The sequence below is a fragment of the Ictalurus punctatus genome, chromosome 4 (genome assembly GCF_001660625.3).
Source record: "Ictalurus punctatus breed USDA103 chromosome 4, Coco_2.0, whole genome shotgun sequence".
Taxonomy (NCBI): Eukaryota; Metazoa; Chordata; class Actinopteri; order Siluriformes; family Ictaluridae; genus Ictalurus; species Ictalurus punctatus.
In genome coordinates, this window is record NC_071284.1 from 23,189,292 (window position 1) to 23,213,562 (window position 24,271).

The 24,271-nt window shown below is 38.1% G+C and overlaps 1 protein-coding gene across 1 annotated transcript in view; it reads left to right on the forward strand.

Moving 5' to 3' along the window:
• The first annotated feature begins 13,788 nt into the window (after positions 1 to 13,788).
• The window catches only part of LOC108264651 (spectrin beta chain, non-erythrocytic 4), a 100,709-nt gene continuing 90,226 nt past the window's right edge, over positions 13,789 to 24,271 (forward strand). Inside the window, exons 1-3 of the mRNA XM_047155032.2 lie at positions 13,789 to 13,933; positions 14,879 to 15,030; positions 15,942 to 16,115. Coding sequence (XP_047010988.1) covers positions 13,789 to 13,933; positions 14,879 to 15,030; positions 15,942 to 16,115 — 471 coding nt within the window. The remainder of the gene's footprint in view (positions 13,934 to 14,878; positions 15,031 to 15,941; positions 16,116 to 24,271) is intronic.

Genomic DNA, 24,271 nt, shown 5'->3' on the forward strand with positions numbered 1-24,271 from the left:
GTTTTGTTTCGCGAGAGGAAGTTTGTCTAGCCAAATTACCCCATAGCCCAGACATGTGAAGAATATGAGAGATTACTCTCACATCCAGAGAGTGACCAACACTGGCCAGATATTCCTGCAGCTCCCTTAATGTTGCTGTAGGTCTCTTGGTAGCCTCCCTGATAAGTTTTCTTCTTGTCCTTTTGTCAATTTAGAAGGGTCTTCTTGTTCTTGGTAATGTCACTGTGGTGCCCCGTTTTCTCCAATTGTTGATGATGGCCTTCATTTTACATCAAATGTTTAGGAAATTCTGTTGTACCCCTTTACTCTGTACTACCTTTCAGCAGTGAGTTCTTGTACACGCTTTGTGAGCTCTTTGCACTCAGTTGATTCACACTCAGTTTGCTTAATTTTTTTTTTCTATTTGCAGATTTTTCTGATGCATTTTTTTCCCTCCGGGACTCACGCTTCTGCTATCTTTCTTTTTTTCTATCTTAATCTCAAACAGTATCTTCTCTAATTCGTACCAACAACAACAAACACTGCTGCTAAAAAGTACATTTACAAGTGGTGTAGTGGATCAATTCAGTGTCTCTTTACAGTACTACAAAAGCATTTATAAAAGGAAAAAACTCATGAGAGCACTCTACTGGCGCAGTGATGCTGTGTCCCGTATTAAATTAAAACAGACGTATTTTCTGAACTTTGTCCTGTTTAAAGTAATTAATTCTTCTTGCTTTTAAGTGTCAAGTATTCTCATAAGCGAATGGTGCAAAGTGTATCGACCTTTACGCAAATTCTTCGTGCGCGCTCTTATCTCGAAAAGTCGGCCCCAGGAAGAGGGCGGGGCCGTAAACGCGTCAGTCTCGCGCAGGCTACGCGAGCGAAGTTGTAGAAAAGAGCGTTTGTTGCTGGGACGTGTAGTTTTTAGGACGTGGTCAATGTAAAAGCAGTTGGAACGGTTGAGGAAACACAACGCATCGTAAGGCAACTCGCATAAAGAAAACGAAATCAGATTATTAGAAATATCGTAAACAGTTAAAACGCAGACGAATGAAATGAACAGAGAACTCACTTCCGGTACCCGTGTGACGTAACCTCCTACGGTGAGGGAGAAGGTCCAAAGGCGATGCAGAAAACTTATCCTAAGCGACAGAATAATGTGGCTCCTTTCAGATGGGAATAAATAATATCTGTCCCACAGTGCACACACCGCAGCCACTATATTTAAAAATAAAAAAGACATAATTTTTCGACATTATACTCTTAATAAGGAATCTTTCAACGCTTTCATGTCTATGTGTCTTCTCCTTAAACACTTTATATTTTTATACCCTTCTCCAGCTATGAAAAAGGTCAATATTGTATAAACCTATTGTATAGCACAGGCTACATATAAGTAGCTAAACATATGTGGACTGTTTCATTACAAACCTTAAACGACATCACTGAGATTTAAAAAACAAACAAACAAACAAACAAAAAACCTTCTTGATTTACCATTAAATGAACATTGAAATGTGTAAGCTAGAAGTACATTTCCGTTTGTGCCACACAGAAACCAAGGTAGATTGTTTGTAAATGCGAACTACATTTGAAATAAACTCTATATTAAATCACAGTTCCCTGTTTCTAAATACTGAATAGAGATAACTTCCATCAGACTGCATCCATCCATATCTCTCTCTCTCTCGTCCACGTATCCTCAACCGTTCTACGTGGAGCAATTAACAGACTTGATTAAGAACCCTTAGGAGTCCGGACAGAACATTTTTTCCGTATTTTGTTTATAATAGAAATTCGACCCGAGCTCGTGCAGCACTGGAGACCGGGAGTGATGTTGCGCGTATGCGTATGCGTGTGCGTGCACGCGCGTGCCGGTACAGCGCGATAGGGAGGCGGGGTTGTGAAGCGGGGAGTCGGTAGCTACTATTACATTCAACACTACAGTGCGGGATAACTGGATATCCGACTACACCGGCTGTGCACTTTGACCGCACACTCTCTCACACACACACACACACACACACACACACGCACGCACGCACGCACGCGCGCGCGCACACACGCACACTCATACACGTTTTATGTTACCGCACCTCTTCACCCTGCTCTCCTCTCGCACGGTCGCTGCATCCTCCTCTTGCCGGTGGGATTTTTTTCTTTCTTGCACTGCAACGATGCGGAGCGCAGCGGCTCCGTTCCAGCATCACTGACTGCATCAGGTTTTCTTAAAGCGCGAGACAGGCTTCCTCAGGGCTGGGGCTGCAGGTATGACCCTTACAAGATGCAAGATCTGTGTGCTTGGGTGCTTGGGTGTGTGTGTGTGTGTATGCTTGCTCATCCATCTATAGGTCGTTGTTACATTAAGGCTGCTGCAGTCATATCTGGGCCCGCTTCTGCTGTCCATGTCTTATCACTGGATGCTAATGTTGATCTGTACTGAATACACCGCATCTTTCAATATGTCATACTCACCCTTTTGAGTGAAGCTGATTTAAATACTAAACGGCCAGATTATAAATCTGATATGTCATAGGCTAAATATAGTATGCTTCACTGAAAATAGTTGAAGGTTTTTATTTATTTATTTATTTTTTAAACAAATTCACATCCTTAAGGCTTGAAGGATATAGACTGTATGAAAAAGGACAAAATGATTGTCAAAATACATCTTTTTGTGGATGCTTCTCCCTTTGAAATACATGTCTACTGTCTAGATTACACATATTATAGCACAATGTTGTGTTAGAAATCTCAAATGCATCAGAACATCACATATGAGGCTCCATAATTGGCCTATGTTTGATACACATGTTAGAATTCACCAGTCTGGAGATAGTGACTGAGTAGTCATTCATATACATTCATGTGCTGTGTAAGCCCAAAATATACACAAATAGAGCACACTTTATAGTTATGTGAGTACCATTCAAACCTGAACAGCATTGGGTGTGTCTATTGCAGTAAAACTTATCAGTGTGAAGTGTGGCATTACTGAATTTGGCAACCTCAGAGGATTAATAATAATAATAATAATAATAATAATAATAATAATAAAACATGAGAAACGTCAAGGCAGAGAGACTTCAAGGGAAAATCTCTTGTGTCATTTTAATGCAGAGTAGAAAAACTGGGTCGACATGTATGCTGGGCAAGATACACTTTCTCTCTCTCTCTCTCTCTCTCTCACACACACACACACACACACACACACACACACACACACACACGCACTGTACACAAAAAAACTGCAGTGTTTCTATATCGATTAAAGCACATTTCAAGTGCAGAAGGGCACACCTGCAAATAAGGCATGCTAAAGCACCAATCTACTTAATCTAGAGTATCAGTTTAGCTCAGAAGTGGATATATAGTGTTATAATACCGTAAATTACTGCAAGCTGGTATTACACAAAGGATATCGGATAATAATAATTATAGGTTGTGTTTTATATAGCACCTTTTTCAAACTTCGAGGGTTCTTAATCAAAACAGCCTGTCATGTCACAATAAAGTGATAGCATGGCTAAACATAAAATCGTAGTTCCCAAATTTAATCAATGAGCCAAGACATATTCAGTGTACAGAATTTGCTTAGTAGGTTTAGTTTTGCACTTAAATAAAAGGATAATGTAGTTCACCATTAAGGGTTCCTTATAGGTGCCAGTTTAGCATTATGCAAACTGCACATGCATGCCTAAATCATCAGATTCTTGCCTCATATTGTTTGGTTCAATAACCCTATTTGTACACAGCGAGTCATAAAATAGCAAAACTAGTACATATTTTAAAGCACATACTAACCAAAGCACACAATTCTAGCATCATACTTGTATGCAGTGGTAACAAGCTGCATATGCTGAGAAAGGAAGTGATTCGAGCCATTATGATTGTCTTTTTTTTTTTTTGGCTGACATTCTTTCTGTCCATTTTTATAGACAGCAGTATGTCACACTGTAGAGTCTGAGAAACCACATAAGCAAGTCTGTGTAATTTGACTGAATAGCTCGGCACAACAATTTGAGGCGAGTGATGTGATTATAGATATGCAGTTCTTAAAATCCTAAATTGATGGTCATAAGATTACATTGCTTGCTGGAATATACTGTAGCTTCAGTGTAAAACTAAAGACTGCAAACTTCAGACACTTAACATGTCTGGGTCAATTAACTACATTAACTACATTTAGAATCAGACTTTGTAAGTGAAGCTTCCAGTACATCCACAAACCTGATAGCAAGACATTTAATAATAAGGTAAAAAAACAAAACAAAAATAACTTTAGGTAAATTTTATTTTTGATCGAACTATCACAGTAACTCAAGATTACAATGAAATAAGTTTACATTTATCAAAAACACACTGTATAATAAAAGACAGGGCAGGCCACAGGAGAGGTAAATAAACGACAGCACAGTAACATGCAAAAATAATGCATTAAACACTAGACACAATCACTATTCTTACTCTGCATTAAGAAGACAGAAAATAGAAATCAAAAACTTAGAAGGGGAATGTAATTCAATTTTGAGACACTTCTGACATTTCATGGGCTGTATTAGCCAGGACAGAGTATTTTATGATGACAAACTGATAAACAAAATGGAAGTAACTGAGACAACGTTATCAAAATACCTTAGGAAAGAAAAGGTTAAAATGCGGCAGTTACTAAATCATGACAGGGAAAGCATGTACGTAAGTAATTTTGTCACTGTTGTGTTGTTTTTCATGCTTTATTGAAGATTTATTAAAGATTTATTGATTTAGACATGCAGTGTTCAGGAATCACCTGGTGTCTGGAAGCTTCTCTTACTTCTTAGCTATACTGGCTACAATGTTAAAAAGCCAGCTAAAAAACACCACTAAACATGCCTTGGCTAATTGATTGCTTTGTGTAGACTATGTTTCCTTTTTGGCTTGACGATTCCTTTAAAAATGGTAGTGAGAGAGAGAGAGAGAGAGAGAGAGAGAGAGAGAGACGCACACACACACACACAGATAAAGATGCGTCCTCAGCTGTCTGACCTGAGGAAGTGACAGCCTTTGTATTTCCTCCATATTTCATATATTCATTGATTTAATATGACATGCTTACGATTGGAAATAGTGATTAGCTAGGCTAAAACAATACAACATGCACAGCAACAAAATAATAATAACATTATTATGTAAAATGATAAATACTAATACTAATACTAATATTATATAAAATGATAAATCACTCTTGTGTGAGCGAAATATTGTTGTATAGTGTCTTAATGATTATTGGCACATGCTAAGAAACAGTAAATAATGAGTAGAATCCAGAGTAGTGATTTCTGGAAGCAATATTTGGAAAATATTTGAATATTTGAATATTGAAATTTTTGGTATCATACACACACAGGAATACTGTTTAAAAATTGTCCATGTATTACACATGACATTTGTGGTTTCAACACATCCACTGTGATTCTTTAAAGTTTGTATGTGTGAAAACTGTCAGTTGTATACTGGGGTGAGAAAGAGATCCATTCTAATACTGAGTTTTGATTTGTCTGGCTCCTCTTAGCTATTTTATGTGTGTGTGTGTGTGTGTGTGTGTGTGTGTGTGTGTGTGTGTGTGTGTTTTATTTTTTCTCTATATCAGAGAAGATAAATTTGACTTATTAAGTTATGCCATCATAAACTGGACTATCATATCACCTTATAATCTATTTAAAATGAAAAGCACTGAGCTTGAAGAATTTAGCACTGTGATTTAACAATACTATTTTAAGGTAGTCTTGTTATTTGTTTATTTATTTCATCTTTAGAATATCCCTGTCTAAAAATACAAATTACAAATTTAATGACTTCATCTATGTAGTGCACAGCTGTTAAACCAGTGGTGTGAATTTCAGTGGTCTCAATTTAAGGCATTCGTGGCTAAATTTTGTGTGTCAGAAGAGGGAAAACACAAGTGTCTGTAGGGATTTGGCCCTTCAGGAGTTGAATTTGGCTAAACAAATTGGTTACAAACACACAGCGGAGTGGTTTGCTTCTGTATTGGGTTTGCTGCATTATATGATTTTTAAACAAGGAAACTTAATTGGATGAGTATTAAAGAATACCAATTTCAACACTCTAAGGGTGTTTGTCCTTAGTCTGAATACTTCATTTTGGGGAGGGTGTCATCATCACCCTTCATTTCTTTTCACACAGACTTTCGTGTATCTAGACGCTGTACTGCTAAGTAGATATCTCAGCCTAAAAGAGGTATAATATCGCTAAATTGCCTCTTTTTTTTTTAACAAAAACCTTTCATTACAACTTGGCCTAAGGGTTTCATTTCCTGTCATTTATGTGAGGTGAACTATTTGAAAATCTAGAAATCTTCAAACAAGTGCTTGTATTCTCTCTGCCTCTCTTTTATACAAACACTGATGGTAATTCTACATGCCATAATTCGCTGTTTGCATGGTTCTCCATGTCTATCACTACTGTCACCATCAAATCATAATCAACCATATTATCATGGTCAGTGCAGCCCACACTTTTCCCTGCACCAGCTGCACACCTGTCCATCAAATATGTTGTGGTCGGTGACCATAAATATTGTTAAAATGATGGAAAACGGGAATGATGCAAAAAGGGGCCTTTCTCTACTTAATTTGTAATAGAGAATTTGTAATACCTGAATATGTGCATGTGTGCATGCCTGCTAAGTTTTCCAACAAACCATAAATCCCTTTTTCATACAGCAGTCAATCAATCCCTGTCTTCTTCTCATTTGTGCAAAAACATGTACAGAATATGGTATGGTGCTATATGTTTAGCAGATGGTCAGCGCGATAAGATTTATACAGTTGCAATCAAAATATTATTCAACCTCCATTTCAAATCAGGTTTATTGTCAAAATTTTCATACTTTCAGCTGTTTGCAATGAACAAATCAAACAAAAGCAAACGAAATAGTTCAACACTACGAATATTTCAAGTGGTTTCCCCAAATTCAACTGAAAATGCAACTTATAATGACTTCTCCAGTCTCAAAATTATTCAACCCCCTGAATAGAATCCCTCACTACAGCACAAATATGCAAAACAGGTGTTGTCTCAAGCACACCTGATGCAACTAATCAAGGGCTTCATAAGTTGCACCAGCTCTGCTTGAGCTGGAACACATGAAATACCTGAACTAGCTAGGAGTAGAAAATATATTAAATACCTGAACTGGCTAGGGGTTTGTTGAGTGTACACTACCTGAAGGGGGCATACAAATGAAGCTATCAATGACTGCAACCAAATTTCTGAGAAGGCAGGTTGTAAAAAACCATTGAGTGACTGCAAAAGACCTGCAGCGAGACTTGATGGCAACAGGCACTGAGGTTTCTGTGAGCACAGTAAGGCGCGTACTAAACGCAGAAGTTTTCCATGCCAGAACTCCAAGACATACACCACTACTGACCCAAAAGCACAAGAAAAGTCGCCTCAAAATTTGGAAAACTGGAACTTTTTGGCACAATGGATCAGCGGTATGTCTGGAGGAAGAAGAATGAAGAAAGAACACTCTGTCCACAGTCAAGCATGGAGGTGGCTCATTGATGCTCTGGGGCTGCTTTGCATCCTCTGGCATTGGAAACCTGCAGCGGGTGGAAGGTGAGATGGATTCATTGAAGTATCAGGAAATCCTAGGCGAAAAAGTCATGCCATCTGTGAGGAAGCTGAAGCTTGGGTGTCATTGGACCTTCCAACAGGACAATGATCCCAAGAATACCTCAAATTCTACCAAGGCTTGGTTGCAGAAGAAGTCCTGGAAGAATTTAAAGGACCATCACATTCATCTGACTTGAATCCCATAGAAAATCTCTGGTGGGATTTGAAGAAGGCGGTTGCAGCACACAAACCCAAGACTATTACTGAACTGGAGGCCATTGCTCATGAAGAATGGGCTAAGAGTCCTCAGGAATGCTGCCAGAAGCTGGTGTCTGGCTATGCATATTATTTGCAGCAGGTCATAACAGCAAAAGGGTGCTCTACTAAGTACTAAAGATGCTTGCCATGAAGGGGTTGAATAATTTTGATACTGGAGAAGTCATTATAATTGCATTTTCAGTTGAATTTGGGGAGACCACTTGAAGCATTTGTTGTGTTGAACTATTTCTATTGCTTTTTTGTTATGTGTTCATGGCAAACAGCTGAAAGTCTGTAAGTTTTGACAATAAACCTGATGCAATAGGAGTCAAATAATTTTGAGTGCAACTGTAGGTATCCCATCCTCCAAAGTGCTTAGAGGAGTGTGATTTTCTTCTGATATTACAAGCATTATTTCTAGAATGCTATTCATCTCTGCAGTGCCTTTTAGCATATAATGGGTTTACCTGTAAGAAATACTGCCCTGCATTTAGGGATTCACTTGACATTCATTTATACATTTGTCTCTGCAGAGTGGGTACCCCCTCAACATGCCACACACTGTTAATTGCTGAGGCTGCTATTTTTACCTGAATTCCCACAGTGGGTAGTCACTGATAACGATGCTACAGGACTTGCATTCATTGTGTCAGTGTCTAGTGGAAGGCAAGGTTGGGTACTAGCTTCATGCTCACTGTCTTGGTAATGACCAGCTCAAGGAAGCGGTGTCTGACTTGGACATCCTCTGCACCGTGTGCTCGGATGACAGACTTGGATCTTGACTATGAGCTGAATATGGCCCATTCAGTGTAAACAGCTTGCTGGTCATAAATGCCCAAGTCCACTGATGACTGACAAGAAAATCAAGAAGCCCAGAAAGTACTCTGAATTGCTCTGTAGGTCAGTGCTGTCAAACTCAAATTCTGCCTGGGCCACATCAACACTTCTGAGAGCCTTTGAAAGGCCATAAACAAAGGCTTTTTAAAAAAACATATTATAGTCTACTCTGTTGATTAATACCAATATCCTAGGCCCTGTCTAGGATGATTTGGGGAAACATAATATTTAATTATGCACTATTAGGTGATAACATTTATTATACTGAATAAAGGTCTTTTTTTATGTATTGTTGCGTAGACTAGTCCATTAGACTAATGCATTCACTAGTTACTGCTTCGGGAATGTCATCTATCATCTGTCAAGTCTGGAGTTAATGGTTGAATCACACTAAACTAAACGGAAACACCTGATGCATTTTTAAAGTGTCATGTCATGGCAAACCAGCAACTCCAATTTCCCAGAATGCACCATGAACTACAAACACGGATGACAACTACAACCCCCAATGGAACACACAGACACGCGCCTTCTCCTAATCAAACACACCTGTTCTCAATCACACCACACTACTTAAGAGACTCTCACACACAGCCATTGTGAAGTATTATGCTCAGTTGACTTATTGCTGGTGTCTACTAACTCTTTACCTTATGATGTTGTGCTGGTTTTTTGATTTTGTTATTTTCTCTGCCTTGCCTATTTTGGATTGTTTGCATGATTATTTGACCCTTACCTGTCTATGGTTAGTGATTTCTGCCTAACCCTGTGGATTTGTCTTCTCATTAAATTGCCTTACCTGCACTTGTTTCTCTGTCATCTTCCATTATGTGACAAACAGCACCATGGATGGTGTTTCTCTAAGATCCCATAGGCTTATTACTGCCTTTCTAAAGGGGACAAAGTAATGCCATCAGCCATGTGCCCTTGGTTATAGAACCCCTTAAAGTTCTGCTTATGATTAAAATGGGTATCTTTGAAAATTGTCTTCCAGATAACAATCACTTCTATAGTGACTAAGAGAATTTGGGAGTGGTATGTTCTGGTGCTTACCTTGCATGTTTATCTTGCCTGGAGTGACCTTGTTGCTGAATCAAGTTTTCTGGTAATAAGATAATATTACCAACCTTAATCGGTCTATTGACCTTGCTGCCTTGAAGGGTAAGTCTGAAGAATGTTGTCCTGTCTTCTTATTTAGACTAGTTGAGAGCCACTTGTTTCTTAGGTACAAGACTAGTGTGCAATTTAATTTGTAGTGCGAGGCTGCTCAATGTACCCCAGTTGTGGTGTAGGGGCCAACTAATAGACTGTGTCATTGATCTAGCCAGAAATATGTAATTATTGCAGAAATGTTTGAAACAGTCTGTATAGCTTCATGAGATGATTCGTGGGACATTTCTGCCTGAAAATAAATGCAGCTGAAGACTGACATAATAAATGTGCATGACAGTCTACTTTCAGTGGAAACAATGTATGAAATTCAATCACAAGTGATCACTGGAAACGTGCTCATAATGCCAGGTGTGAATGGCTATGCATCTCAGCTGTCCACTTATGATCCGATCACCCAGGACACATGCTATTGTAGGTGTGAATGGGGCTTTAGATGAGCTGTTTATTTGCTATTGATGGTAAGATACAGAGGGCTTCTATGTCTAAAGTAGAGGTTAGCCCACTGGGTGGTGAACCTCATTAGACCTTAATCTATAGACAGGGTGGATGCCCAGTCCCTACTGTAACATGCAACTTTAGGAGTAGCATCTTTTCCTAATGAGACATAATTTAGCATCACCCCTCCTTGTTCTGTGGGTGCAGTAGTCATCTCTGAGTACTTTTCAGAGTAGTTCTAAGGTGAGTTCTTTTGCTTATTTAATTATTGGCAGATATTATCCCGGTGTTACACACTACCCCTGGTGGTTAGGAAGGTGAAATACAACGTTAGTTATGTATGTATCTATGGTTCTGTGAACCCTGTTAAAATGCCAAGGTTCCTTATTAAGATTATAGCAAATAAATACGCTATGATCGCAGCCTTTATGGTGAATAATACATTATACATTACTCGTTAAAAAATCTCAGTATGTATTCTCATGCACAATGTGGAATTCAGGTATTAACACATTGCTTCCCGGAGGTTATATGGGGCTCACAGAACCATGATCATAACTAGCTAATTTTAAGATGAAGATTCTTATTTGTCTCCATTTTTAATGTTAGTCTGAGAGGTTGGCAAACCCAAACCTGGCTATTATTATTATTAGTATTATTATTATTAGTAGTAGTAGTAGTATTGCTGCTGCTGTTATTTAGAATTATTGAAATATTTTCCAAATGTAGCCTATCATGGTGGTGTAGGTCAGATTTTGAAAGGGTCTGAAGAGGGGTGTGTGTGTGTGATGATTACTGGGGGATGGGAGTTGGGGTATGTCAAACTTGGGGGAAGGGAATGTGCTCTGATCTCTCATAACAATGAACAACCCACATACACTTTGATTATTTTGATTACTGTGATAGTCTAATTTTATTACACACAATTTGTTACCAATATTTAAGATAAAAATACTAATAAAAAATAACATTTTAAATGAATGGTCACATGATACAGAGAAAATTGGATAAATGATAATTCTGACGTAATTTTTAGAGAACACAAGGAAAATAGTAGTGAATACTACTAAATAAATCAATTTAGGCATTCTTCTCACTCGCACGTTGCAGAGGAAAAAGAAGTAAGTGACCCGGTTGTAGCATGACTTTAAAATGTTATTTTAGATCTGTTAGAGTAGTTAAAGTGGAATATGTGCCTCTTCTAGTTTGTTTCATTGTAATATTAAACCTTCTCTAGGAGTCCCTATCCCTAGCATTAGAGGAAGCATATTTATGTTCCCTCAATATGGTAAGAGAACTGGTTATGGGGTCACAAAAAGTCATATCTCAAAACCTACTTAGGTAGCAATTAACACATGTTTTAAAATGTAATTTAAAAGGCAGAATTTTAAACATCCGAAAACACATGCAGAATGAATATTAATTTCAAGTGGAAGGAAACTGGGGCAATATACAATATATTAAGATAAATTAATAATACATAATAATATACTTATATATACTATATCAATATATAATAACTAATATATACTGTATAGATACTGTGAAACATTGAAAACACTGGACTCTGGAAAACATTTGGGGATTTGGGAACACATGAATCATGGAACATATTGTAGAACCCTGAAATTATAGTTAGTTAATTTCTCAATGTCAGCTAGCATTCAATATTTGATCAAATGTAGCACAGGTAGACTTTATCTGCCATCAAATTTAGGCCTCAAATCTTGCTGCTGAATGTGACATTTTGGACAGAATTAAAGTAAAAGTAAAATTAATGGAATAAACCATTTCAGAAATACACTGTATGGGAAAGATTATATGGACACCTGACCCCTACAGCAGTGTGTGGGTCTTCCCTAAACTGTTGCACAAAGTTGAAGCACACAATTGTCTAGAATGTCTTTGTATGTTGTAGCATTAATATTTCCCCCCACTGTATATATACAATGCCCTCCACTAGTATTGGCACCCTTGGTAAATATTAGCAAAGAAGGCTGTGAAAATTTGTCTTTATTGTTTAATCTTCTTTAGTCTTTATTAAAAAATACTCTGCTCTCATGGATATCAAACAATTGCAAACAAAATACAGGTTTATCCTAAAAAATATCTTTGGTAAATATAGGTGTGCAACAATTATTGGCAACCTTTTAGTCAATACTTTACTTTAGTCAATACTTTACTCCCTTTGCCAAGATAACAGCTCTGAATCTTCTCCTATAATGCCTGATGAGGTTGGAGAATGCATGGCAAGGGATCTGAGACCATTCCTCCATACAGAATCTCTCCAGATCCTTCAAATTTCGAGGCCCATGCTGGTGGACTCTCCTCTTCAGTTCACCCCACAGGTTTTCTATGGGTTTCAAGTCATGGGACTGGGATGGCCATGGCAAGACCTTGATTTTGTGGTCATTAAACTATTTTTGTGTTGATTTTGATGTATGTTTTAGATCATTGTCCTGCTGGAAGATCCAACCATGGCCCATTTTAAGCTTTCTGGCAGAGGCTGTCAGGTTTTCATTTAATATCTGTTGACATTGGATAGAGTCCATGATGCCATGTACAAAATGTCCAGGTCCTCTGGCAGAAAAACAGCTCCAAAACATTAAAGAGCTACCACTATATTTAACCGCCAAAACCACTTCTGGTGTTTATTGCCAAAAAGCTCTTTTTTTGGTTTCATCTGACTATAGAACCTGATCCCATTTGAAGTTCCAGTAGTGTCTGGCAAACTGAAGATGCTTTAGTTTGTTTTTGGATGAGAGTAGAGGCTTTTTTCTTGAAACCCTTCATCACTTGTGGTGATGTAGATGACTTCGGATTGTAGTTTTTGAGACTTTCTGACCCCAAGAGGCAACTAACGTCTGCAATTCTCCAGCTGTGATCCTTGGAGATTTTTTGGCCACTTGAACCATCCCTTCATAGTGGGTTGAGACAATATAGACACACGTCCAATTACAGGTTGATTCATTTCCAGTTGACTGGAATTTCTTAATTATTGCCCTAATGGTGGAAATGATCATTTCCAATGCTTGTGCATGTGCATTATCTTATAGCCACTTCCCATTTTGTGAAGCTCAACAACCTTTTGCCGCACATCACAGATATATTACTTGGTCTTACCCACTGTTATGAATGACTAAGGGAATTTGGCCTATGTGTTACCTCATATTTATACCCCTGTGAAAAAATATACTTCAAATACACTTTTCATAGGGGTGCCAATAATTGTTGCACATCTATATTTAACTTTTTTTTTTTTTTGATAAACCTGTGGTGTGTTTGCAGTGTTTTTGTGATTTTTTTTTTAGCAAAATATCAAAAGGTTAAATAATTAAGAATTAAACAATACATTTTTCACAGCCTTCTTTGCTCATATTTACCAATGGTGCAAATATTACACATATATATATATAAATTAATAAAATAATATTTTGTTCTGTTCTGTTTATGATTCTGTCATTTTGTGTATTCTATAAAGGCACAATGGCCAATGCTGCTACGGATCTGGACAATGCAGAAGCCCAGAGACAGTTAAACAACAACAACCGGCCCAGCAGCACAGGATTCTGGGAAAGTGAAACCACTAGCGCTAAACTGTTTGAATGCTCACGCATTAAGGCACTAGCAGGTGGGAAGAAAAATTCAGCTTTATCAGCTCAATCACCATTAATGTCTCGAGTGCTGTGCTTGTAACAGTCATTCACTTCCATGCTCTTGCGTCACAGCTTGGATACATTCTTATATGACTAAGCTGTTTATGTTAGCGTTTGTAGCAAAAAAATAAATATTTAATGTTATCTAATGAAACAACATCCAATGATTTACAAATACTAATATGACTGTTAATCAGAGTTGCAGAGCAAACTATGAGCTATCTTAACTATGCACATAACTATGTTAGCAATGAGACATGTACCTAACTCATGTAAATATATTCCTCAGTTGCAGTAACATGTTATTCTGACATATTTTTATGAAGCTCTGGGCTTATGAACAAAATTATGTGATTTCTCTCAATATCTGTCCAAAATAAAGTCCCTTAGAAGATGCAGTTACTGCATCTTTAATGTAAGCTTTATGCTTACATTTTCTTTTCTTTATTAACAGTTCGCTGTTTAGTTCACTTGATCTAGCTTTACTTAGCTAACATAACATGACTATACAAATATTTTGCCTTTCTCTTCATTCATCTTCAGTAACCTGGTGAGGGTCATTGTGGATATTTTAGCAAGTGTTAATTAGCTAGATAAACCAGCCATCTACTTTTCCTCAAACTACAAGATCAACTACTCTATTTGAAAGCCTATATAGTATTTACATACTATTTATTTACATCAATGTGTCTTAATTGTATAATGAATACACGGTTGCCTTAGGGATTTGTTTTTGCATGAAAGGATCGAGGATATGGGATATTGGTATTTTATACTTCTAATAACATATCTTCTTGGAATAACATGTCAACAGGTCTTAGATCAAGATTTTACATACAGTATGTGCAGTTGGTATTAAACCTGTATTGATGTAATAATTATGTTATCCTTTCGTCTTGGAATATCTGTTTCTTTTCTAGATGAAAGGGATGCGGTACAGAAGAAAACCTTCACTAAGTGGGTGAACTCTCACCTGGCTCGTGTCTCCTGTCGCATCTCTGACCTGTATAATGATCTGAGAGATGGTTACATGCTCACCAGGCTACTGGAAGTGCTTTCAGGAGAACTATTGGTCAGTTTATTAACGCACTTAATTTTCCTAAATGCAGTACATTTCTACCATTTTACATTTCAGCCCTCATCTTCTAGCATGGCCTATTTAACATTGCTTTTAGAAAATAGATTAATATTGCACATATATATATATATATATATATATTTTTTTTTTCCCCCATCATTTAAGTGAATCAACACAATTATACACAAACTGCAAGCACAATTATTATCAGCAATGTTATGATTTTTTTTTTTTTTTTACAATTATGATCAAATTTCTTTGTGTGTTTAAGTTATTTTCTCATTAATATGCCCTTATGTCTGAGGTTCATGATGGTTGGCTTTATTAGTGTGTATGTTTTGCCTGTACAGTACTTCCAGTTTCTCTTCTGAGTGTAGTGAATCAAATGAATCAAAACCTGATCATTCAGTTTACTTCAACTTAATATTTAGACTTAATAAATTGAGTCACTATAAGCCTGATGCTTAATTAGGCCAATTATATACACATACAGTACTGTGCAGATGCAGAAAAAAGGGACTCACCTACAACTGTCACAAAACATAAAAACATTGAGTCGAGTCATAACAACGTGAGTCATTGATCACCCAGGTAACAATGCACAGTATTAAGAATCATAAGTTTACATAAGTGTATGTAAACTTTTGAACTGGTTCATTTGTGTAAATTCAGTTATTATTGTGTCTTGTGGACTATATGTAAAAATCTGTTATGTGAAATAGCGTATTTGGGGCAGTACTAAATAAAAAACAAAATGCAATTTTTATGATCCCTGTTATTTTTTAAAACATTATTAACATTTTACTGAGTCTGCAAGGCGTATGTAAGCTTATGAGCTCAACTGTATATCTGTCTTTATCTATCTAACTATCTTTCTACCTACTCACCCACTTTTCTATCCTAAGCCCCGACCTACAAGAGGCAGAATGCGAATACACTGTCTGGAGAATGTGGATAAAGCCTTGCAGTTCCTTAAAGAGCAGAGAGTTCATCTGGAGAATGTTGGATCTCACGATATTGTTGATGGCAACCATCGTCTTACACTTGGTCTCATCTGGACCATTATCCTTCGCTTCCAGGTAGGAGAACATCAGCAAAGGTCTTCATTATGAACTTAAAGATTTGTTCTTAACCTGACCAAATTCAGATGTTCAGATATGAAAGTGATTCATATACTGTGGCTGTGTCTAAAATCGCATACAGTTGAGGCCAGAAGTTTACATACACATAGGCTAAAGATTTCACAAAACCACACTTTTTGTGTTGGCATTTTCATTGCCAAGTCAATTAGGGCATCTAATTTGGTCACATCAAAGGTAATTTTAAACCAATCAATCAGAGACAGATTTATATCAGAGTTAATATCAGATCTCAGTTAATATCAGTTAATATCTATATCAGAATTTCAATGGATCAAAAGTTTACATAAACCAAGTTGACTGTCTGTTTAAAAAGTCTGGAAGATTCCACAGATTGATGTAATGGCTTCTGATTGGTCAAATGGCATAATTAGGAGTTAATTGGGAGAGCACCTGTAGCTGTATTTAAGGGCTAACCTTTAGAGCCAATGCATTTTTGCCATTGATACCATTGCAAAACCCAAGCAACGCAGTCAACACCTCAGAAAGATCATGGAGATCCACAAGTTTGGTTCCTCTTTAGGAGAAATTTGAATCCTGAATGTACCATTATCATCTGTACAATTAATGGTATGCAAATCTAAAACTCTTGGCACCACACAGAAATGGTGTCATTCAGGAAAGAGACACAAATTAACTCCCAGAGATGAACAGACTTTGCACCAAAAGGTTCACCTGAAACCCAAGACAATAACTGATGAAGGAGTTGGAGGCATCAGGCTAAAAATGCCAAAGTATGTACATCCACCATTGCAGGGAACACGCCCCTACTCCAAGACTGGCATTAAAAAACATATTGAAGTTTGCAGGTTATCCCCAGGCCAAAGACCTAGCCCTATGAAGAATGTCTAGATATACTAAAGCAAGACCTCAAGACATCTGTCAGAAAGTTCAAATTTGGTTCGCAACTACAGTAGGTCTTCCAGCAGGACAGTGATCCTAAGTATACCTTCAAAGTTGTAAAGACAGCAAAGTGAAAGTATTGGAGTGGCCATCACAAAGCCCTGACCTGAATCCCATAGAAAATTTGTGCACTGAACTGAAAGAGTGTCTGAGCAAGGAGGCTCACCAACCTGACTGAGTTACACTAGTTCTGTCAAGAGGAATGAGCAAAATTTCTTATTGTGAGAAGCTTGTGGAAGGTTAACCCAAGAGTTGAATTCAAGTTAAACAATTAAAGGCCATGCACCAAATACTACCAAAGTGTATGAAAATCTGATAGTAGGTAAAAGCTGAAATAAATCTTTCTTTGCTATTATTTGGAAATTACCCCTTATAGAAATAAAGTAGATACCCTAAGTGACTTAACACTGAAATGTATGGTAAAATGAAATGTGTGTAGTTTGAGTTTGAATGTCTGTCCTTCTAGGTGTATGGACATGTTTGGCCTCAGCTGTACTTCTGTACTACTGTAGACCATATTTGAGTATAAATAGCTGTTTGTTTGTGTTCACACTGAGAAATACAAACAGATGTACTGTAGCACAGTGAAAGGAGGTGGATTATGAATTCAATTTTCCAACAAATTAATTATGGAGCAATGGACACCTGTTCCACGATGCACCGCAGAATGAAATGGAAGGGGCTTCTTGTAGTTATAAGACAAAACTGTACATAAAGCATACAATAAGATGGAAAATACACAGTGAACACTAATGTTTAAGTCAGCAACTAACTTCAAGTAGCACTGAACACAATCAGGTAGTGTGTGCATTGCATACAGTACTGTGCAAAAGTCTTATTCACCCTAATCTTTTAATATAAACTTTGTCTTTGACATTTATTTGATGTTATCTGAATAACCATGTCAGAAGAGAAGAGCACATTTTAGGTTTCCAAACACTAATTTTCTATAAATATGAAATGTTAAATGTCATTAAAGAAAGTGGCATTAAATAATATTTCAAGTTTTTTCAGACAAAAAAAAGAATGGAGGCAGTCCGGGTTTACCTACAGACACAGAAGCAAATTCGACAGTCACTGTAGTTTTGCAAGTTCTCCATGATGCTTAAAAATCAACCAGTATATATATATATATATATATATATATATATATATATATATATATATATATATATAAAAAAAAAACTGCACATGTACCTGAGCGTGTGCTTTGTTTTTTTTTCACATCATATTCAGTTTTATGTGTTTCATTATTTTGAAGGCATCTTTACAGAATTTCATTATGGCTTACATTCTTTATAAGTTTTGCACAGTACTGTATATCTTATGATAGTTTCATGTCATACAGGTGCATCTCAAAAAATTGTTTTCATATATTCTAGATTCATTACACATAAAGTGAAATATTGCAATCCTTTTTTTTGTTTTCATCTTGATGATTACAGCTTACAGCTCATGGAAATACAAAATCCAGTATCTCAAAATATTATAATACAGAAATGTAGCTCTAATCAGCTAATTAACTCAAAACACCTGCAAAGGTTTCTTGAGACTTTAATCTCTCAGTCTGGCTCAGTACACACAATCAATGAAAGTAAATTTTGCATTTCATTTGGAAATCAAGGTCCCAGAGTCTGGAGGAAGAGTAGAGAGGCACAGAATCCAAGTTGCTTGAAGTTCAGTGTGAAGTTTCCACAGTTTCCACAGTGATGATTTGGGGTGCTATGTCATCTGCTGGTGTTGGTCCACTGTGTTTTCTCAAGGCTAGAGTCAATGCAGGGTCTACAGGAGATTTTAGAGGACTTCATGCTTCCATCTGCTGATGAGCTTTATGGAGATGCTGATTTCCTTTTCCAGCAGGCCTTGGCGCCTGCCCACAGTGCCAAAATTACTAGTAACTGGTTTGCTGACCATGGTATTACTGTGCATGATTGGGCAGCCAACTCGCTTGACCTGAACCCCATAGAGAATCTATGAGAGACACCAGACCCACTGTGTAACAGTGTAAATTTGCTGTCCCCTCTAAATAACTCAACACACAGTCTTTAATGTCTAAACTATTGGCAACAAAAGTAAGTACACCCCTAAGTGAAAATGTCCAAATTGGGCCCAATTAGCCATTTTCCCTCCCCGGTGTCATGTGACTTGTTAGTGTTACAAGTTTTCAGGTGTGAATGGGGATCAGGTGTGTTAAATTTGGTGTCATCGCTCGCACACTCCCTCATACTGGTCACTGGAAGTTCAACATGGCACCTCATGGCAAGGAACTCTCTGAGGATCTGAAAAAAAGAATTGTTTCTCTACATAAAGATGGCCTAGGCTATAAGAAGATTGCCAAGACCCTGACACTGAGCTGCAGCACGGTGGCCAAGACCATACAGCGGTTTAACAGGACAGGTTCCACTCAGAACAGGCCTCGCCATGGCTGACCAAAGAGGTTGAGTGCACATGTTCAGCATCATATCCAGAGGTTGTCTTTGGGAAATAGATGTATGAGTGCTGCCAGCATTGCTGCAGAGGTTGAAGGGGTGGGGGGTCAGCCTGTCAGTGCTCAGACCATACACCGCACACTGCATCAAATTGGTCTGCATGGCTGTCGTCCCAGAAGGAAGCCTCTTCTAAAGATGATGCATAAGAAAGCCCGCAAACAGTTTGCTGAAGATAAGCAGACTAAGGACATGGATTGCTGGAACCATGTCCTGTGGTGTGATGAGACCAAGATAAACTTATTTGGTTCAGATGGTGTCAAGCGTGTGTGGCGGCAACCAGGTGAGGAGTACAAAGACAAGTGTGTCTTTCCTACAGTCAAGCATGGTGGTGGGAGTGTCTGGGGCTGCATGAGTGCTGCCAGCACTGGGGAGCTACAGTTCATTGCGGGACTCATGAATGCCCACATGTACTTTGACATACTGAAGCAGAGCATGATCCCCTCCCTTCGGAGACTGGGCCGCAGGGCAGTATTCCAGCATGATAACGACCCCAAACACACTAAAGAAGCTGAGGGTGAAGGTGATGGACTGGCCAAGCATGTCTCCAGACCTAAACCCTATTGAGCATCTGTGGGTCTCTAATATCCACCAGCTCCGTGATGTTGTCATGGAGGAGTGGAAGAGGACTCCAGTGGCAACCTGTGAAGCTCTGGTGAACTCCATGCACAAGAGGGTTAAAGCAGTGCTGGAAAATAATGGTGGCCACACAAAATATTAACACTTTGTGCCCAATTTGTAAATTTTCACTTAGGGGTATACTCACTTTTGTTGCCAGCGGTTTAGACATTAATGGCTGTGTGTTGAGTTATTTTGAGTCGACAGCAAATTTACACTCTTACACAAGCTGTACACTCCCTACTTTAAATTGTAGCAAAGTGTCATTTCTTCAGTGTTGTCACATTAAAAGGTATAATCAAATATTTACAAAAATGTGAGGGGTGTACTCACTTTTGTGAGATACTGTACTAATCTACCAAGATTAATACATAGTAAATTATTTTTTGAGGTCATATTATGGTATTTACGCCCACATATGTCTGTTTCTAAATGCAATTTCAAATAAGAACTAAACACATTTTGTAAGGTGTGTTGGGTTTTTGTCCATTTTCAAATTGCGGCTTAGTTTATTCTTAGTGCAGTATGTTGTAGTCATATTTATCGGTCAGTGTTTGTGTTTGATCTAGTTTCAAGGGTGTGTGGTAGGTGTCCTTTTTTTAACACTGCTGGAGTCATTTGATCTCTGGCTGCCATTCTGTTTCCTGCAGAGTCTGTGTGATCCACTGCTCTGTGCGTGCGTGTGTGTGTGTGCGCGTGTGTGTGTGTTTCATGTGTTTGGAATGAAGCATGCATCTGTCCTTATAGAAATAGGTTTAAAATTGACCAAAAGAATTAGAACAGTTGTTCTAAGCCATTAGAGCAATAGGGCTACAACATTAAAAATGTGGGTTTTCTGTAGCAGACAAACAAAGAACTAGGCAATACTCAGAAATGTGAAGCAGACAAATAGTCATGTGATCAGCAAACACTAGACAAAACTAAAACAGTAAACAAGAGGCAGATGGATAAAACACTAATCAAGATTGGCAGATAACACAGTGAGGCTTAGTAATGCAGAGAGTCCGGTTGATTTAAAGGGACTAGTGTGATTGCAAACAGGTGAGTTTCATTAGTAGCGAGGTGACTGAAAACAGCAATAGGAGTTTGAATGATTTACATGTGATGAGGTTGTTGACTAAGGATTATTGTTGTAGTCTGCATCTTCAGGAGTTGCAGAAAAGAGAGCAACAGTTTCCCAAAAGTGAAAAAACAACAACAATACTGATCTTGTCTTTTCATTCTGAAACTCTGTGACTGTGAAAGTGTCCTCTGAGTCATTTTCTTTTTCCTTGTTCCTATCCACCTCATCTGATGTAAATTAAAACATCATTCTCTTCTCTTTTCTACTCTTCTTTTCTCCCTTCTTCCATTCATTGAATCTATTATAGCTGCTTCTTTCATCTCCTTTTCTTTTTCCTACATCATTTCTTTTTTCATATTCCTCTTTCTTTTCCTTCTTTTCTTTCCTCTATTTTGGTTTTTCTTCCACCTCTCACTTTCATTCCTGTTTTATTTTTCTTTCCTGGTCCCCTTTTTCTAATCAGTTTATTTTTCCAATATCGTCTATCGATTTCTTTCGATGTCTTTATGAATTTCAATCATTTCCCACTCAATTTTTCTCACCACCTCTTTGTTGTTCATTATGTCCCTTTATTTCATGTAAGGTAGCTTCTCTCTCTCTCTCTCTCTCTCTCTCTCTCCCTTCACGTCACCGTTCCCTCCCCTCCCCTTCTGAGAGCCGGTTCAGTTTCTCTGCTCAGTCAGCAGGTCAAGCTTAAACACTGCAGCATAGAGAGGGAAAAACAGAGAGAGAAAAGAAATGATGGAGAAAGATATGAAGGGACACAGAGGGAAGAGAAAGAGAAAAAAGGCAGAAAAGAAGCATTTCAGAGGTACCAACATTTGGCAGTAGACTGTAGGTGTCAAGATTCAAGTTGTTGTTTTTTTTTTTTTCATTTATGTTCAGTTTTTGGTGACTGGTATATAGGTGGTTTACTCACATTTACAGTTTTAACCATTTGATTAAAACAGTAGTTTGGTTATGTGATGATTAATACTGAAAACTCATGTTTTTAGTGGCATAACTGCGTTGATTAAATATAATTAACACTCTTAGAGGCCAGTTTTCATGTAAATATACTATATATAAAGTATAACCTGATAATACAGTTTGTGCTGTTTTGACTCCTATCTGAATCTGGCCATTTAGCACATGTTGTAGAGTCCATTGTTATTATGTTAACCTCCTGTATCTAAAAAGCACGTCACGGTAAGGTGCAGCTTCTATACTCTCCTTGCACATAGAGTGATTATAACTTTTACAACTTTAGAATTACTATGGATATACAGTGAGGGAAAAAAGTATTTGATCCCCTGCTGATTTTGTACGTTTGCCCACTGACAAAGAAATGATCAGTCTATAATTTTAATGGTAGTTGTATTTGAACAGTGAGAGACAGAATAACAACAAAAAAAATCCAGAAAAACGCACGTCAAAAATTTTAGAAATTAATTTGCATTTTAATGAGGGAAAAAAGTATTTGACCCCCTCTCAATCAGAAAGATTTCTGGCTCCCAGGTGTCTTTTATACAGGTAACGAGCTGAGATTAGGAGCGCACTCTTAAAGGGAGTGCTCCTAATATCAGTTTGTTACCTGTATAAAAGACACCTGTCCACAGAAGCAATCAATCAATCAGATTCCAAACTCTCCACCATGGCCAAGAGCAAAGAGCTCTCCAAGGATGTCAGGGACAGGATTGTAGACCTACACAAGTCTGGAATGGGCTACAAGACCATTGCCAAGCAGCTTGGTGAGAAGGGGACAACAGTTGGTGCGATTATTCGCAAATGGAAGAAGCACAAAAGAACTGTCAATCTCCCTCGGCCTGGGGCTCCATGCAAGATCTCACCTCGTGGAGTTGCATTGATCATGAGAACAGTGAGGAATCAGCCCAGAACTACGCGGTAGGATCTTGTCAATGATCTCAAGGCAGCTGGCACCATAGTCACCAAGAAAACAATTGGTAACACACTACGCTGTGAAGGACTGAAATCCTGCAGCACGCGCAAGGTCCGCTGCTCAAGAAAGCACATATACATGCCCGTCTGAAGTTTGCCAATGAACATCTGAATGATTCAGAGGACAACTGGGTGAAAGTGTTGTGGTCAGATGAGACCAAAATGGAGCTCTTTGGCATCAACTCCACTCGCCGTGTTTGGAGGAGGATGAATGCTGCCTATGACCCCTGGAACACCATCCTCACCGTCAAACATGGAGGTGGAAACATTATGCTTTTTTTTCTGCTAAGGGGACAGGACAACTTCACCGCATCAAAGGGACAATGGACGGGGCCATGTACCGTCAAATCTTGGGTGAAAACCTCCTTCCCTCAGACAGGGCATTGAAAATGGGTCGTGGATGGATATTCCAGCATGACAATGACCCAAAACACACGGCCAAGGCAACAAAGGAGTGGCTCAAGAAGAAGCACATTAAGGTCCTGGAGTGGCCTAGCCAGTCTCCAGACCTAAATCCCATAGAAAATCTGTGGAGAGAGCTGAAGGTTCGAGTTGCCAAACGTCAGCCTTGAAACCTTAATGATTTGGAGAAGATCTGCATAGAGGAGTGGGACAAAATCCCTCCTGAGATGTGTGCAAACCTGGTGGCCAACTACAAGAAACGTCTGACCTCTGTGATTGCCAACAAGGGTTTTTAAACCAAGTACTAAGTCATGTTTTGCAGAGGGGGACAAATACTCATTAAAATGCAAATCAATTTATAACATTTTTGACGTGCGTTTTTCTGGATTTTTTTGTTGTTATTCTGTCTCTCACTGTTCAAATACAACTACCATTAAAATTATAGAATGATCATTTCTTTGTCAGTGGGCAAACGTACAAAATCAGCAGGGGATCAAATACTTTTTTCCCTCACTGTAGTATGAGATTAGGCTGCCATGGCTGTGTTACAAGGAGGAAATCTATTTTGCTGTACAGACTTTTTCAGTGGGGAAGCATTTTTGAGCGGACAATATTTCATACTCGAAAGGGACTTCTTAGGTGTTTTGTAAGATGTAATTATTTTCACAAGCCTATACAAAGTCTAA